At 35.7% G+C, this 19463-nt stretch overlaps 1 protein-coding gene across 1 annotated transcript in view; it reads left to right on the top strand.

Annotated features, from left to right (window-relative positions):
- Positions 1-317: 317 nt before the first annotated feature.
- The window catches only part of LOC115438436 (uncharacterized), a 32465-nt gene continuing 13319 nt past the window's right edge, over positions 318-19463 (top strand). The window contains exons 1-13 of the mRNA XM_030162071.1: positions 318-636; positions 2991-3091; positions 3863-3932; positions 4051-4181; positions 4276-4361; positions 4474-4573; positions 5328-5371; positions 5924-6001; positions 8861-9057; positions 16468-16532; positions 17388-17494; positions 17571-17673; positions 17743-17842. Coding sequence (XP_030017931.1) covers positions 393-636; positions 2991-3091; positions 3863-3932; positions 4051-4181; positions 4276-4361; positions 4474-4573; positions 5328-5371; positions 5924-6001; positions 8861-9057; positions 16468-16532; positions 17388-17494; positions 17571-17673; positions 17743-17842 — 1426 coding nt within the window. The 5' untranslated portion in view covers positions 318-392. The remainder of the gene's footprint in view (positions 637-2990; positions 3092-3862; positions 3933-4050; positions 4182-4275; positions 4362-4473; positions 4574-5327; positions 5372-5923; positions 6002-8860; positions 9058-16467; positions 16533-17387; positions 17495-17570; positions 17674-17742; positions 17843-19463) is intronic.

Here is a 19463-nt window from a genome sequence, read left to right as displayed (position 1 = left end):
ACTGTCCACTGTAGTGACCACTATGCATGAAAGGGTTAATTCCACAAACTGTTCCTTTTGTTGATGTTGTTGTTTTGTGTGTGTACATTTATGTACAATGTAACGGCCTAACCCTGCGGTTTTTCTCCTCCTTTTTGTATTATTTCTGAAAACACAATAAAAATGTATTTGAAATATAATTCAGGTATATTTTTTGTATTAAATTCATTAAAATTAAGCGATAAATGCGGAATGGACTGAGCAAATGTCGGATGGGAACAAAACACCGGAACCTTTATGCCGCCGTGTTTCCTGTCGGACTGTTTTTGCGGATGGACCAGTGCACCTTGAACTCGTTAGTGGGTTTTTTCTTTACTTTCCTACTTTTCCTTTGTAATTAAACCGTTTTAATCATGTCTACATTTCCTTATCTGCTCCGGTTCTCCCGCACCGACACTATTCGGTGGATGTCACGCGTCGGAAGTTCCAGAATCTTCGCCGTTTCGTCTTTTCATGCTAAATGTTTGCACTTAAGTTCGTCTGCCAATGTATCAACGAGTCCGACCCGTCCAGACAAACCCAAAGCCAGTCCTTCTGGGGCTAAAGCGGTCCGTATCGGCTGTGCCTCTGGGTTCTGGGGGGACACGGCCACCTCAGGTAACACACTGTTAGCTTACAATGCTAATGTTAGCCTGCAGAGCTAACACACCTGTTTACTTCTAAGGTTAGACTGGTTGAACCCATACAGACCCAGAGCTGCTTTTGTGACAGTTCACTAAAGAATTCTTTTCTGTTTCTACCTTTCTTCACTGATTTGTCTCCAATTTTTTAAAGTCATATTATCCCCTGTATTTTGCATTTTTTGGTGTAAATCATGCATTTTTCTATATTTAAGTCACAGATTATGTAGATCAGTGTTTTTCAACCTTGGGGTCTGGACCCCAGGTGAGGTCGCCTGAAATTTCTAGTAATTGCTAAAAAATAAAATAAAAAAAAAAGCTTGACAGAGACAATCACAATCCATAACAGACATGACAAACTGTGAGTCTGAAACTGAAGCACTGTGGTTCTGTTTATGTGTCAAATGTTCATTGTGGTCAGTTTCAGATGCTGCAGCTCTTTCATAATTCATAGTTTGAGTTCTTGTTTGTTCAGTATTAATTGTCAGCCTTGTAAATCACAGCTGGACTGACTGTACATATCCTGACCAAGGAAAATCAAATTCTCACTTTGTGCAGTAATCTACACCTGGCTTTTCTGCCTCTGTCAATAATAATATACATTATATAGACTAGATGCTGTCTAAAATTAACGTTTATTTGCAACATAGCACAGCAAACTATTACATGATCAAAAACAAATTTATTGTAGCATAAAAAAATGTCTGCGTTTTGAATGTCTGGGGTCGACAGAAATTTATGATGTTAAAATGGGGTTAGGAGTAAAAAAAAAAGGTTGGGAACCACTGATGTAGATGTTCATGAAAACTCAGAGTAAATTCAAAGTTAACTATGGGTAAAGTCAAGGGAAGGTTAACATCTGATCAAAAAAAATTAAATTACAATAATCTACACGAAACTTATGGTTTTGGGTACGTAATTACTTATATTTACAGGAAAATGTATTTGGAAATGAGAAGAAATTTGAGGAGTTTTATTCATGTGAATGTTTGGAAAGTGATAAAGTTTTGTGTCGACAGTCTGGGTTCATTTTATAAACTCTCATAAATAAACAAAATTTATTCCAAGTACATCGATTATTTGACTATTATATTATTTATTTCATATTCTAAACACACAGTGTTTAACCTCCTAAGACCCAGCTATGGGTTTTCTGTCCACATTTGTGGACAAGAGTTTCACAACTTTATACAAAAAAACGAAAAGAAAACTGTCCACCACAAAGGACATTTCATAAAAATTTTAAAAACTGCATCTGAAAAAACTGTTGCATTATGATGTTTCCAGTATAGGCACTTTTTTAATTAAAAAACAAATATAGCTTGTACTTTGCTGACATTTCCTGGGTCTTAGGAGGTTAAAATTAATAAATGCATATATCTATGCAAAATGCATTTCAATTTAATCTTAATATTATGTGTATGTTGTAAATATTGTTGTTTTTTAAGTATATGATATTGATAATTAAAATTCCAAAAAATGTTTAATATGATATTTACTTTTGTTGTCCATCCGTGATGCTGCCATTTGTCAAAACTCTTGCTATTTAGGTATGATCAGTTTTTTTTTTTTCCTCTAACCAATTTTTAGGTTGTAAAATAGAGGGTTTAAGGTATGCACTGAATACATTTTAGGATGAAAATGTCATAGGAACTTCACTTTTGAGAACTTTGGAATTCTTGCAGAAAATAGAGGTTAATTTTTTGTCCATACATGACACAGTAGTTTTTGATATTTTTCATTTAAAAATATTTGAAGCAAAATTTTGCCCTTTGAGTATGTTTAAGATTGCATTTAAACCTTTCCAATTATGTGTAATATTTGTCTTAAACTTGTCTGATTCAAAAATTATGAATCAAAAAGTAGTGGACTGTCCATCTGTGACACCCTTGACCTCGCCCTTATATCAAAACAGAGAAAACTGAAGAAAAAGTTACAAAGATCTTGCTAACTGAACTACAACATTGATTCACTAGTAAAACCCAGGAGTTGGATCAATGACAGTGGATGGAAATGCTTGGATTATGTTCAGTTAATGATGTATTTTACTGAAAAAGTCACTTTTTCTGCAGTTTTTTTCTGTTTTTGATGCAATAACCCTCAACTTTAATTTGAGCTTTTGTGAACATTTTCATGATCAGTGAATGAAACACAGGAAAATACCTGATTTAAACCGATAAAATGCAAAATACATAGGATAATATTAGAAGAAATGGTGATAAATCACCTAAGACAAGTTAGATATAGAGAAAATGTCATGTGAGAGCAGACATTGAAGTAGCACTGGGTGTTTGTGGAATAAAAAGTTGAATTTGTCATGAATGTGTGCAGTGCCTCAGCTGATCCACAGCGGGAAGCTGGACTTCCTGGTGTTCGACTACCTCAGTGAGATCACCATGTCTCTGCTCACCGCCGCCAAAACCAAGATGCCTGTGAGTCACATGTTGCCTTAGTTTGCAGATCTTTCATACGTTAATACATTTTTTTTGTCTGTTTGTTTGTTTTATATCTAATCTTAGTTCATCAACCACTGAATCCAATGACGTAATCACTACATTTGGTCAAGGGGTATTAAAAGTGTGCAGCACCTTATGTTTTTTTTAATTCTGTGTTTACATTTTATACATCATCCCAACCATTTTGGAATTTGCGTTGTAACACTTAATACTTAATACATAATTATCCTCAAATCTATAAAAGCCAAAGCAATAACTCTGAAAATGTAAGGATTTAGAACGTATAGCTGTATGTGTTCAATCATAGTGAGTAAAAAGGCACAAAATGTCACAGACATAAGTAACTAGAAAAGCACTCCAAGAGCACAGACCTCCAACAAGGCAGATCAGTTGCCCCCCCCCATCACGACCAAAATTAAATCATTTATTCCTTGTGCCAGTGTCAACATTTCCTGAAAATTTCATCCAAATCCGTACATAACTTTTTGAGTTATCTTGCCAACAGACAAACAGACAAACAAACCCCAATGAAAACATAACCTCAGCTGTTCCTTGGTGGAGGTAATAATAAAAAAATATATACAATAAAACTCTAGTGAAGTACAGAACATAATTGTTTGTCCTTGGTTACTTCCTACCATTGTCAAAATCCATCATGGTAAGAATCTGACCATCATTCTGTATGTTAGTAATTTGTGGTCAATAGTGAATTTCCATTAAGTATGTGTTATGTTTGTGTCTGTGTAGAATATGGGTTACACACCAGACTTCGTCCAAGTCGCCATCGCTCCGTTTATCCACGACATCCATAAGAAAGGTGAGCTCTGCCCCCTCCACACCCATCCTACCACACTTGGAAAAACAGCGCTGATTTTAAAAAAACACACAAAAAAAACACTGATGGTTTAACAAGGAGTTTGTTTCCATGGTAACAGGTATCCGTGTGGTTAGTAACGCGGGCGGGGTGAATCCTTTGGCCTGTGCCGAGGCCATACAGGAAGTTATCAAGAAGGCCGGCCTTGACCTCAAAGTTGCCGTGGTGACTGGTGATGACCTCATGCCCCTTGTAAGGCCCTCCTTCATCATCATCATCATTGTCATTGTAACTGTTGTTGTCATTCAGGACAGTGAGACTCAGTGTAATTCTTTCCTTCCTTCAGAAAAGCACTTTGTCTGAAGTAAAAATGGCCGACGGAGGCGCCAAACCATTACCCAGAACCCTCCACAGCATGAACGCTTACCTGGGGTCTGTGGAGCACTTTATTTATTCAGTGAAAATGTATTTATTGATCAGCGTAGATGGGATGTTTTCATATGTTCCACTTGCATCATGAGTGTAAATGTGTTTGTGTTGTCAGGGCTGTTCCCATTAAGCGCTGCCTGGACTTCGGTGCTGACATCGTGGTGACGGGACGTTGTGTGGACAGCGCCGTGGCCCTGGGACCCCTCATGCACACTGTACGCTCATTTAACCACAGAGGCAGCATTTTAACAGTAGTATTCTCTGACACACAGCTCTGGAAATGATTAGACCACGTGTGATTGGACAGATTCTATAGAACACTCTGTTAGAATGTATGAGTTTGTACAAATCACATCAAACTGGTTAAATAATGTATAAAAACCATGATAAAATCCATTCAATAAATTCTGTACAAAGCTTTTTAAATTGTACAGTTTTACCCCAGTTGAATAAAACATTAGTGTGTGTCGGCAACATATATAAACCAAGCCAGTTTCATTTCTAACTGTATATATATCTGCATAAAGTCTCATCTAATCTAATATTAAAACAGAACACAGTTTTTTTGGTGGTGGATATGTTGAAAGAGCCAATTCCAAGAGACATAGCGTCAGCAAAACAGCTGTTTATTACAAACTCTAAAAGAAAATACAGTATGAAACTACCAAGATCCATCAAGGAAGATGCAGAACACACATTTCCAGACATGTAAATGATTATTTCCAGAGCATAGTTTATATGAGAACCTGCAAGAAGCTGAACGTGAATGGAAATCTCTATGGCTGCATTTCTATAAATACATTTATATGCATTATTTAATGCACATTTTGAAGTTTTGCATCACAAAATGTGTACCTAAACTGCACAATTTAAAATAAGAAATCTAATTTGTGCACAAAAAAAAAATGTTAACTTGAGTTCTTCTTTATCATCTTTGAAAGTGTTAATGTGTGTAATGATCTTTTACAGTTCGGGTGGAATAGAGGCGATTATGACCTACTGGCAGCTGGGAGGTACAAACACACTCTGCCTTTTAAAAGCTTTACTGCTTCACTCATAATACACACAGCAGTTAGCATTAGCAGTAGCAGTCATTAGAGTCAGTGAGTGGCGTTGAAGGCATTCAGGCGCCAACTCCAGAACTTCATTAGTACTATGATCAGAGATGAACATATATTGTACGTATCCGTTTTTAATGCACCCAGACAAACCCCTCACAGTGCTAAGAGAACAAGTAAAGTTTACTCAGAAAAGCTTCAGTTCAATAGAGAATCAAACCCAGAACTTCCTGTCTGTGAGGTGGAAGTGTAAACCAGGGTCGTCCTGTCAGATAGAGCATCATTTATAAAAGCTCACATCACATACATGACCCAGAAGTACATTCAAGTAATAGTATGTGTAATAAAAATAATATATAAATGTGGTATTCCTACTGATACCAGTGTGTACAAACAGCTCTGGCTTTAGGGAGAGTTTCAGAACCTGTGCAAACAAAGTAAATGATATTTGAATACATATAGCACCAAACTGTGAATGAACCTGATATGTTTGTATATTTGTGTCAGTCTGGCAGGTCACCTGATCGAATGTGGAGCTCAGAGTACAGGAGGAATCTTCACCGACTGGCACAAAGTTCCTGATTGGTAAGGAACACCATATCACAACATAACAAACCCCCCACCCCTGGTATTCTCCCAAAGTGACATGTTCAACAACAAACCAGCAGTACAAGAGGAAAAAAGGCAAAAAGGTTAGACAAATTGTTGCACATGAAAGCAAATTATCATTACGTTTGTGTTTTGCATCAGAATAGTTGAGTGTAATTTGGTTGACCAGCTAATGACCAGTTACAGGAAGAAGTAGATTGACTTTTATCAGTTGTTACAGATGTAGTTTAATGTTTTTTCACGTTTTATTCTAATTGTCAGAGCACAAAACCAAGTTTGTCTTCTGTCAAATGACCTTTAGCACTTTATTTATCTATGAAATGGTCGAATAACTGCAGCTGAATGGAGATTATTACCAGCACATTAACTCTAAAATGTCTGGTTTTAGTCTCGAATGACTGTAAAAATGTTGACAAAACTCAACTGAAAGCTAAGTTTAGGGACTTTTGACCCAAAAATACTTCATACATAAGTATATGGTAATTGGAATCACATCAGTAATTCTATAAAAATGATAGCATCTATGGGTTGGAGGAGACGGGACTGGTTTGAACTGTAAGAAAAGCATTTCTGTAATTTTATAGTCTGTTCTCACATTTTAGCACATTTCCAATACATTCTACACCTATCTTTGCAATAAAAACGTACAAAAATGTCTTTTTTTGCCTATTCCTTTGCCCCTTTTATTCCAGGACGAGCTTAACTTTCATTATCTGGCCATTAATCATCATTATAAATAATAAATGCTTAAAAAAGTGTGTTTTAGCAAAAAAGAAAAAGGCAGACTTGAAGTTTTTAGCATAATTATCATCAGAAACAACTGTAAATGTGCATAAAGAAGCTTTTTGAGATTGCAAAAACTAGTTTTCACGGTTTTACACATTGAATGCTGTAATGTGCAAAATGTAGTGCTGGAGTGATGGTCGTCTTTAAAGGGTTAATGAAAACATACTCAAACTCGTTCATTTATTCCACCCTGGACTGGCTAAATCAGGGGGGTCAAACTCACTTATTTCAGGGGCCACATTAAGCCAAATTTGATCTGAAGTGGGCCGAACTAGCGAAATAATAACATAATAATACAGAAATAATGTCAACTCCAAACTTTCCTCTATGTTTTAGAGCGAAAAAAGTGAAATTATGCGATGAAAATGTTTACATCTACCAACTATCCTTTAAAACAATGTGAATAATGCATATCTGTATATAATGTGAATGTATATTTTATAATGTGCTTAATTTTTGTATCTCCTTTTTATTCTTTTTATCCTTTTTATTCGATTTATTCTGTATGTTGTGTGCTTGTGGTTTATAGACTTGTGTCTGCAATAAAGTTTATTAAAAAATTTTAAAAATAACATGAATAACCTGAAATTTCTTAAGAAAACTAAGTGCAATTTTAACACTATTATGTCACAGTTTATCATTTACACGTGTAAATTACAACTTACAGATCACAGTGGATCTACAAAGACACAAAACATTTAATAACAGGCAGAATATTGGTAAACTTGCACTTCAGACATTTCAAAATGTTCATATGTGTTCAGGTTATTCGCATTTTTTTGTGAAATGATAGTTTGTCTTAGTGTAAATACAGTAAAATGACATGAAAATTTTTAAGAGAAAAATTTGGAGTTGTGAGTATTTATAGCACAGGTGACAAACATGCGGCCCGGGGGCCAAATCCGGCCCACCAAAGGGTCCAATCCGGCCCTTGGGATGAATTTTTGAAATGCAAAAATTACACTGAAGATATGAACAATCAAGGATGTTCAATCTAAAGTGGGTCAGACAAGTAAAATACCATCATAATAACCTATAAATAATGAAAAAAAAGCTAATTTTTCTTTATTTTTTGTGTCAACAAATTAAAATTATACAAAAATGTTTACATTTACAGACTGGCTTTTAACAAAAAAATATGAACAACCTGAAATGTCTTAAGAGAAGTATGTAGTATTTTAACAATATTCTGTCTATTATCAAATGTTTTGTGTATTTGTAGATCCACTGTGATCTGGAAGTTGTGATGCACATGTATAAATGATAAACTAAGGTGTAATATTGCTAAAATTGCACTTATTTTTCTGAAGAATTTTCAGGTTGTTCATATTTGTTCATGTTACGTTCAAGTACGGTTCGTCGATGTAAACATTTTGATTACGGAATTTGACTTTTTTCACTCAAAAACATAGAGAAAACTTTGGAGTTGATATTATTTCTAAGTTCTTATCCTATTATTCACTTTTTTTTTTGTCCAAAATTATACTTTGTAAATACATAAAAATATTTGCATTTACAAACAGAAAAATTTGGAGTTGTCATTATTTATATGTTATGATAGTATTTTACTGGTCCGGCCCACTTTATATCATATTAGGCTGTATGTGGCCCCTGATCTAAAATGAGTCTGACACCCCTGATTTATATGTTATTATGATAGTATTTTACTGATCTGACCCACTTGAGATTAAATTAGTCTGTATGCGGAACCTCAAATAAAATGATTAACATCTTCAGTGTAACTTTTGCATTTCACAAATTCATCCCAGAGGCCAGACTGGACCCTTTGGTGGGCCGGATTTGGCCCCCGGGCCACATGTTTTCGGATTTCAGATTTGTTGTCATTCCATAAAAACATCCTAGATGCTGTTTTCAGAACAAAATAGCAAAATGCACAGCACGAAATAAAAAGACAGAAAAAAAATCCTAAAAACACTACCTGAAAACAACCCATATATATGATAAAATATTAAAAACTGCACTAAAAATAAATAAATAAATAATGTCTGAAACATCTGTGCTAACTGCACTCTGCTGATACTGTTTCAGGGATAACATGGGTTTCCCGGTGGTGGAGTGCTGCAGCGACGGCTCCTTCATCCTGTCCAAACCCCCTCGGACCGGCGGCCTGGTGTCCTTCGGTACCGTGGCCGAACAGCTGGTGTACGAGATCGGCGACCCACGGCGCTACCTGCTGCCGGACGTCACCTGCGACTTCAGCCAGGTGGTCATCAAGGAAATCCCAGGTAACGCACTGGGGTGGGGAGGGTTAACACGAGGACACGACCACTGGCTGAACCGTGGACTGTTTTAATAACCCTAAACATGCCTCTGGAAACCTTAAACAAACATGTCTGGATCTGTGGTCAGACCCCTGGATGAACCCCCTCACCCCCCTCTGAACCTCCGCTCAACCTCCTTATCAGACACTTAATTCACTAGTTTCTAAATCTAAACATGTATGAATGAGCCCCTGGATGAACTGGTGTGTATCTGCTGCAGCCCCCCCCCCCACCCCATATGAACCTCAGAGCTGTCCTCCACCCATAACACACACTATTCACATTCATTACATGTGCACACACAAGCATTTAAAATAATATTTAGCTTCACTTTCACTCTGACCCACTTTTCTGATGTGATCTATCTTCCTGTTGCGCAGGAATGAGGTTCTGCTGAAATCTGCCCCGCAATGTCCTGTTATCGATGCCAAAAAACTGGGTCATACACAGGTCATAAATACCCCTGAGTGGACTATCTTAAAAAGAGTAGAAACACAAGGACCATCCTGTGTAGTAACTAAACAACTGAAGGAATTTGTGCTAAAATCAACTTTCAATTTTTTATTTATTTTTTTTTATTTAGGAACAGCAGTTTATATTATAGAGCATAACATGTATAATATCAAGAGCAGTTTTGGACCCACTACCATGTTTCAATAACTGTACACATATTGGGAGAGAAAATGTGTACAAACTGAAAAAAAAAAAAGAAAAAGCAATTCAGGGAGAGGGGATTACCGTATGTCCCAAAAAAAAATTACAATCGGACTTTCTGCATTAATAACTTTCAAAATAATTAAACAATCTAAATGCTATTTCAGGGTATGAAACTATAACTTGTTAGCTACATCTTGCAGAAAACCCCATTTAATTTGGTTCAGTGGTCATGGAGAAATGTGGGTCTTTGTAAAACATGTCATGGGTTCGTTTGTTCCTAGTTTTGCACTAAGATGAAAATATTTTGCTCACAACTGACAGGGCGACTAACAAATGAATTCAAATTCTGTGCATAACATATCAATGGTGTGTACTCATGTGAGATTTTGTTGTTGAAAGATGTATTGATCTTTCACTTACCATTTTGCATTTGTTCCCTAAGAAGCTAACATCTGTTGACAAGCATTTCACTTTGATTCTTACCGATCCAATTTTCCAACTGCAAATTCGGTATTGTTGGTCAGCAACTAACTCCTGCTCAGAGAGAATTCATTGTGTTAATAATAACACTAGTCAACAACAAACTTATTGTTTAAGTTTTTTGAGCTGATTTTGGATAATTTTGGTGTGCTGAATCCAAAAATCACATTAATTTTGCTCAATCAGGTCAACTTTCTGAACTATGCTACATATTGGCTTTTTAACATTTTTGCTTACATTTATGGGCATTTTCACATCATATGATACAAAATTCTTTCATATTTCTTGCAATAAACGAGTTCTGAAGATTTTACTTCTGCCAATTTATGATTAATGTTTTTTTTAATATTACAGGTGAATGAAATGGCTTCGACTAGAAGATCTTGCAAAAATAAGCCTGACATATTCTGCTACATCTGCGGTGAATTGTACCTAACAGGAATCCTGTTAGAAAATGATTTTTTTTCTCTTAAAACCTATTTTGGGTGAGAACTATATAAAAAATCAACTGGTAAAGTCACAAAAATGTAATCAATTTTGTGAGAAGATCAAATTTTTCAAAATCAAATTAGCAAAAAAACCTGACCTGATTGAGAAAAACAGATGTCATTTTTGGATTTAGCGGTGCAAAATGGTCCTAATTCAGTTGAAAAAACCTAGAGAACTTGCAAAAAACAGTTTTTTGTAACCCAGTGTAATTTAATATCTTTCTTTAATCATTCATTTTTGCACCTTACCAAAGTTTGCAAAACTCAGAAATCTGCTTCCTTTTTGATGTAATTCATTATTCATTTCATTAGTTGAAAATGAAAAGAAACAAGCGGTCACTTTTTCATAAGAGATGTTTTTTGTGCAAGAACACAATGAATAACTTCATATTTGTAAGGAGTGAACACAATGGACAACACGCCTCCTTACAAAACTTGGAGGGAAGAGATTCTGACATGTTTTACAAAGATCCACATTCTCCGTGACCACTGAAGCAAATCAAATGGGGTTTTCTGCAAGATGTAGGTAATAAGTTATAGTTTCAGGCCCTGAATTGCATTTTCATTGATTCACTATTTTTAAAGTTATCATTGCAGAAAGTCCGATTGTAATTTTTTTGGGGGACATACGGTAGATGAGGTTAAAAAACTATAATAAATGCAGAAACAATGAGAATAAGGTAAAGTTAAAGTTAGATTTCCACCACATCTGGTTGTAAAGGCTGAATATACTGGACCCATATGGTCCAGAGTTAAAAAAAAAAAACAGTTTTCTTAAGACGAAGAGAAAAAGTAATCCTAATTAGATAAATGTCATTCACAATATCTCTTCACTTGTGTATGACGGGGGGGTTTAGGAAGCAACCATCGTCTCTTCAGTGTTTTTTTTGCAGGCGACCATCAAAATATTAAACAAATATTCATCAGATCGCCTTCCCTAGCATTCCCCTGAAATTATGTGGGGAAATGCAAGTGTAAGTCAGATTTAAATATGTTTTTAAAGCTTTATTAACCTTTGTCCAGAAGGGTTGAATCACAGGGCATTCCCCAAATATATGCCAATGGTTTACTTCCACAGACCCACACTGTCTCCAGCATTTGGCATCACCTGCAAACTGTGCTTTCTGCTGGGGTGCATTAAAAAAACAAACAATACATTTCCACCCAAACTCCCGCCAGACGTCAGACTTAGTGCATTTCTATTGTGATTTACAGACATCCAACCAAACTTCATTTGACACTGACTAAGACTTTTTACGATCATATATTATCATAAGTAGGTATTTCAAAGAGCTTTACACGTGTCGTATTGAAAACAAGCATATTATAAAAACTTTAAACTGTATTTAGGTGAAGTTTAAAGGCTCTGATTGTTTTTCTTACTCCTCATTAGTAAATCAAACAGAATGAACGCTGGCATCGACCTCAGATTCGCTCAGGTTTGTTGAAATGCAAATGACTTGGGCGAGCCAAATAAAATGTCCTCAGACCTCCTTTTTAGTCCTGACCCAGTTTTGGGAGCAGATGGTGTCAAACAACAGGTTTTTACAGGTTTGTCCAACAGTCCTTTAGTAACATTAACGTCACACTCATTAAAAATCAGTCCAACAGAGGAGGTTGTAGTAGGTGAAACAACTTGTACCGTTTGTTCGATTCTCAAACTCTCATTACTTTTGGACATTCACTCAGTCCATGAACATACTAGAGTGTATCTGTGTAGTCCAGACCAGCTGGAGGATTCTAGAAGCACAATGGGACTGAGTTTTCTTTGTCCAAATGTTTTCAGTTGGTGATGCACTATATGGACAAAAGTATTGGGACACATTGAGTTCAGGTGTTTCTTTTCTAACAGGGGTCTGGGTACAAAGCAATAATGGTAAAAGTCATAATATAGTTTTATATTGGGATAAATAATAGATGTAAACAAGTGGCATCAGGCACAACAAACCCCGCTAAGTGGGAAGTAAATTGAAACAAAATTGATGTTTCTACAGACATTTGTAATTTCGACCATTATAAGTAAAATGGGAGAATTTTTTTTTTTTTTTTTTTTAATTCATAAAAAATTTGAACTTTGACCTACTTTTCCCAAAATTTAATCACATCTATTCTGGGTCACTGGCAATCTACAAACCAAATTTGGTATGAATTCAACCAATAGTTTTGCTGCAGCAGACATTTGAAATTTCACCCTTTATAAGTAAATGGGGAAAAAAAAGATTTTGAAAATTCATAAAAAGTTTGAACTTTGACCTACTTTTCCCACAATGTAACTACATCTATTCTGGGTCGCTGGCAATCTATAAACCCAATTTGGTATGAATTCAACCAGTAGTTTTGCTGTTAGTGTTAACAAACAAACCAAACCAAAAACAGTACCCTGAGGTAATAATTGTTTCCAGAGCTCAGTTTATACAAGAACCCACAAGAAGCTAAATGTGAATGAAAATCTCTATGGATGCATTTCTGTGCATTACCTAATGCACATGTTGAAGTTTTGCGTCACAAAAAGTTTATGTAAACTGCATAATTGGGAGAAAAAATCTAATTTGTGCAAAAAAAATTTTGTTAACTTGAGTTGTTCTTTATCGTCTTTGAAAGTTTAATGTATGAAATGAAAAGGCCTGTAACCATGGGATGTGTATTCAAGGCGGCTAATGGCTCATATTTAATCTAAATATTCCTGTAAAAAAAAGTTTGCAAGCATAGCAGTCCATTATATACACTATATGGACAAAAGTATTGGAACACATTGAATTCAGGTGTTTCTTTTCTAACAGGTTCTGGGATACAAAACAATAAGGACAAATGTTATAATATAGTTTTATATTGTGATAAATATCATTGCATTGGTTAGTTTTGTTTAAATTATCTTTGCTTCCAAAATGGCTCAGAGATGGTTTCTACTTCTTTTTTTTTCATCCTTGACAATGATTTTAAATGTTCTACCTCTAAATTCCTGAAATATGTTTCATGCTCTGATTGTAAATAATAGTTTTCTACCACAAATAACCATCTACTTTCTTCACATCTCACTGAGGAAGACAAATCTCCCTTTAAACTTTAAGGAAATGTTGATGTTTTTATCTCAAATCAGCATGAACAGGACATCTAACAGCTGTAGATGTGATGTGTCCCAGTATTTTTGTCCACATAGTTTATAAACAGGAGGAGGTTTGGAAGATGAAACTGAAGAATCTTGATGAACTCTGGGAGTCCTGCTAGATTGTTTTCTTTGCACTTCATCAATAAGTTATTTGAGTCATTGTTGAGACTAAGCTCATGGGAGTCATACACAATTTTTTTTTTTTCCCCAAGGCTCCTGTGTATTCAAACTTAAACATACATATAATTCCTACATTATTCTGTTTGCGACAAGACTTTTATCCAAGCAACAATCTTACCTTTCCGTTCTAATTAAATGATAAAACTCAATGAATGATGCAAACCTTTATCATCGGTCGGTAAACTCTGAAACCATGAAACCCAGGACAAAATGTGCCCCGCATGTGAACTTTTAGCAAATGTTGTTGCTTAAATATCTAAAGAATCTAAATATTTTGGACAAATTGAGCCTCAGATAAACTCATTGGCCTCATCTGACCACTTGCCGAACCCCTCCCCCCTCAGCCTAACATGACCCTGTGCTGGGTGTCATGTCCGAGTCAAACACAGTTCAGAGGGAGGACGCTTCCATTCTTCTGTTTTCTACAGGACATGCAGCCTCTTCTCTGTCCTGTAAATCTATTTTACTGTTACTGCTGCTTATGCACCACTACTTTAACCCTTTCATGCATTCTGGTCACTACAGTGGACATCTATTCTCCAGCTGTTCTCTTGTATATTCATGGGTTTTGTTGTTTTAGTTGCATATCAGCCAACACAGTGGACGCTTATGCACCGTCTCATACACTGTAATTCATATCATTACCGTAGCTTTGTTGTTCTCGTTAACCTGATCTGCAGTAACATATTTTAGTGCAAATCAATTGCTAGTTGTTATTAGACTGTAATTAACAAACAATTTTTTTTTTTTTTTTTTTTTGCATATCCTCCTGAGACCCAGCAATGTATTTTGTCCTCTGTAGGGGACAAAAGTTTGACAGTTTTACTTTAAAAATGCTGTGCATTTCAAAGGACATTCCATTAAAAAAATCAATCAATAAATACAAATAATTTTCAAAATGTATCTGAAAAAACTGTTGCATTATGCAGTTTCCAATCAAGACAATGTTTTAATGTAAAAAAGCTAAAACTGTCAATTTCCAGGGTTTCAGGAGGATATTATCTCCATGAAATGAGTAATAGCTAATATTAGAGTATTATAAAATGTGAGAAAACAGTAGCAATTAGCGGCATTAAAAATGTTTTTATTTCATAGTTTTCACATAGTATATCACTTTCTGATGATAATTTTTAAATAAATGTTTCTTTGGTTCAAAACTTAAATGCATGGTGTCCCGCTGAGTGGACATTTTTGTAACTCCACGAAAAATAGGTTCATAAAAAAAAAAAAATCAATTGCATTGTTTTTTCATGCTTAAAGAGGAACAAAAACACTCGAGATAAAAAATATTGACTAAGGTTCTCATAATTTATGCATGAAAGGGTTAACTGTTCAACTTTGAAACTGTGAAATTTTGTACATATTAAGAATTTATTTTATCATTTGTTATCTTTAATTGTTTTTTTGGCATATTTTTTATGCTAGTTTTATTCTACCTTACTTACGTTTATATATTTTATTTCAGATTTTATTCTTTATCTTCTTATGCTACAAACCAAGACCTGGGTAACTACCAAGGTTATTATCGTTAACAAAAACTAATGAAATGACAAAAACTAGAATTGAAAAAACATTTCCCTTAACTGAAATAAATAAAAACTGTATTTAAAGGAATAAACTATAACTAACTAAAACTGTAGGTCAAAGTCAAATTTCTATCGCACACTTACAACAGCCAACAATGCCCAAAGTGCTTTACAGCTATATTAAAAGTGTCTGTGTCTGTGTGTGTGTGTGTGTGTGTGTGTGTGTGGGGGGGGGGGGGGTTAATTAAACTTTTCAACTTTGATATAAATCATCCACTGGGACAACATTCAGAGTGCAGAATTCCACAGGACCACAGCACTGAACTGACACTGAACTGAGAAGTCACACCACATAGCTCCGCCCACCTTCTCCAGCCCCCAGAGCAAAGAACACCATAAACCAACATATAGAGTATTTAGAACTATAAATCCTATTCTATACTATAAGCGATTACTAATTTGTCATTTCTTCTGAACCTGCTTTATCCTCACTAGGGTCACAGGGGTTGCTGGAGCCTATCTCAGCTACTTACGGGCGAAGGCGGGGTACACCCTGGGCATGTCGCCAGTTCATCGCAGGGCTGACACATAGAGACAAACAATCACTCTCACATTCACATCTATGGGCAATTTAGATTAACCAACAGAAAGGTCTCACCCCCTTCGACTGGTGTGAGGCACAAGTGCTATCCACGGCACCACCATGTTGCTTCAGTGCACTGAAGTATACATCATATATGACCACAGTACTGTGGCAACAAGAGGATCATGAGTTCATGGAACAGTATCCCTGATTGGCTCTAGTACAAATGCTAACATTTGATTGGCTCTGTGGCAATAGACAAACCCATATTTTGTGCCACAGTACCGTGACAGTAGCCATTGCCATAAACTTTACTTACTTCCTTATAATAACAGTGTGTTGTTGTGTTTTCAGGTGTAGATGGAGGCGCTGTCAGAGTCACCGGGGCTAAAGGGTTTCCACCATCAGAACACTACAAGGTAAAAGCACTGACCTGGAACACTGTGTTCTTGGACTAATCAGTTGGAACCGAACCATTTCAGGTATATTTGGGCATTTCATGGCTGTGTGATGGTCACAGGAAAGTATTTTTTAAAAGTAGGTTTAATGGCCCTTTATCTTACCAGCATGTTCTATCAAGAATCAATAACAAGTTGAATTTATAAGGTTGTCAGGTTCTGTCTCTGTCAGAGTCCTGTGGTCTGGATGAAGGAGATCAATCTCCCAGTAGAAGTGGGTGGTACTTCCACTGGAGGAGAACTCAACTAATTCAATGAAAGTCCATATATGACTTCTATCAGTGATCAATAGTAAATATGTTGATAGCTGTAACTATTTACATGATATAACCCATCAAAATATGGATCATTATAAGTAAAGGCCAATTTTTTAAATAAAAAAAAAATTGTCAAACATTTAAAACATGTAATATCCTGTTGTGTGTTGATTTTTGTGTCTTTTTATTGTTTTTATCCTGTTGTGTGTTTATGTGTTTTATATCGTTTTTGTCCTGTTGTGTGTTGTATTTGTGTGGGGGTTTTTTTATATTGTTTTCGTCCTGGTGTGTGTTGTTTTTGTGTCTTAATTGTTTTTGTCCTGTTGTGTGTTGTATTTGTGTGTCTTTTATATTGTTTTTGTCCTGTTGTGTGTCATTTTTGTGTGGTTCTTGGTTATTTCCTTATTTTGGGTGTAGATAATGTCCATATTTAATTTGATGATCTTCCTCTAATCACTCAGGATGACATTGTGATTGTGATTAAACTAATAAATGCTGTATAATTTCCAGTGGTTGAGTGTGTAGGCTAAACCCCCCCACCCCACCCCTTCGTGTCCAGGTTTGTGCCACCTACATGGACGGTTTCAGAGCGTCGGCAGTGTGTCCGGTTGGAGGACCGAGGGCAGCAGAAAAGGCCCGACGAACCGCAGACAGCATCATCAAACGGTCTGACGCCCTTTAACACAAACACTCGTGTACTTCCCAGTGTGAACACCGTTAACATGTGACACTTGTCGTGCAGGACAAAGCGGATGTTAAAGCATTTGGGGCTGGACGATTACAGCGCCGTTAACATCCAGGTCCTGGGAGCCGAGGACACATACGGACCCAATGCTCGCTACAAGGTGAGTTCTGTGGGTTCTTTCATGTGTAGATCAGGAGGAGACGTAATCTGATGGTCACCGTCTGTGCAGGGCTCCAGAGAGGCCGTCTTATGGATGGGTGTCCAACACAAACAAAAGAAGGCTCTGGAGGTGTTCTCCAGGGAAGTCGCTCCTGCAGGCACAGGCATGGGTACGACAAACACTAATATATGTAGAGTTAAGCATGAAAGGGGACATTCATACAGGCGGGAACTGACTATGACCACAACAAAACCAACAAGAAACCAACAACAAAACTGACAACAAAATCAACAACTAAACCGACAACAAAATCGACAACAAAACCGACAACAAAGCTACTGTGGTATTCTGAAATCTGAGTATTATTCATTCATCTATTTAGGATTTTTAATGATAGGGACAGATATGATATTAACTGAAAACCATTATGTGAGTACATGAAAATATACAAAAAACCCCACTTAAACTGTATCTTGAGTGTCACATAACATTTAGAAGCTAAAAATGATTACAGGTTTGATGGTATGTATTCTCATAGTGGTCGAGGAGCAAGTTTTTTTTACACAGTAGTCTTAAATATGTAAACAAAAGTATATTATTTTTGACTTTACAACCACTGTCTAGGTTAGCCACCCTGCACAAGGACAGGAAGCCTGTTCCACACATCAACATTTATCTGGTATCAAGTAGAAACAGTATATATTTTATATCAACCAACCATCCTAATAAATAACTAAATAAATATTTAAATAAATAACTAAACTAAAAAAATAAAAAATAAAAAAAAATAACTAAAATAAATGAATAACTAAATAACTGAGTAAGTAAATAACTAGATGAATAAGTACATATATAAATGAATAAAAAAACGTAATAACTGAATCAGTCACGAAATAACATAACTAAATAACTAACTAAATTGCTAAATAAATAAATGAATACTTAAATAACAAACTAACTAAATAAATAAATTAATAAAATAAAATAAATAAATAAATAAATATATAGCTTAAAAAACCTTATTAAATAAATAACTAAATACATAACTGAATAACTTTTAAAACTAAATAAATAACTAAACAAGAAAAGCACTCGGAGAGTGCAGACCTCCACTACGACAGATCTGTCATGTCCCCCCCCCGATCACCACCAAAATGTAATCATTTGTTCCTTGTGCCAGTATCAACATTTCCTGAAAATTTCATGAAAATCTGTTCATAACTTTTTGAGTTATCATGCAAACAAACAGGCAAACAAACACACAAAGCAAAGTGTTCAGAATACCTCCTGGCGGAGGTAATAATAAGTAAATAATGAAAAAATGAAATAACGAAATTAATAAACAAGTAACTAAATAAATAAATAATGAAACAATAATCATTTTATTTATCTACATTTTTTTCCTTTTGTTTTTATTGTATTGATATTTTCTTTCCTGCAGTTTTTATTATACTTGAATGGAGCGACTGTAACACATAAGTCTCTGTTCAGATTCTGATCCGTGCTAACAGATGCTAAGTGACCTAACGTAGACCACAACAACAGAGCTGGACCTGGCCTCTTACCTGAGACCAAACAAATTAACTCTGTGTTGTGACAGATTTTGTCGTCCTTCCTGTGAACTTGGACCTGCTGTTTTTTTTATCACGTATCTCAGAAATGTTCTTTTATTTCATATCTGTCTGTGGAGTGAACATGTGTGTGAAAGTTTGACAGGTGTACGACAGTGTTGAAGGGGAGTTTATTTTAAATCAGTTCAAATTAGTTGCTTTATTAACCTTTGCATTGGC

Source organism: Sphaeramia orbicularis, chromosome 18, assembly GCF_902148855.1.
Source record: "Sphaeramia orbicularis chromosome 18, fSphaOr1.1, whole genome shotgun sequence".
Taxonomy (NCBI): domain Eukaryota; kingdom Metazoa; phylum Chordata; class Actinopteri; order Kurtiformes; family Apogonidae; genus Sphaeramia; species Sphaeramia orbicularis.
Note: the sequence above shows the minus strand (reverse complement) of the source record. Positions and strands in the feature narration are given on the sequence as shown.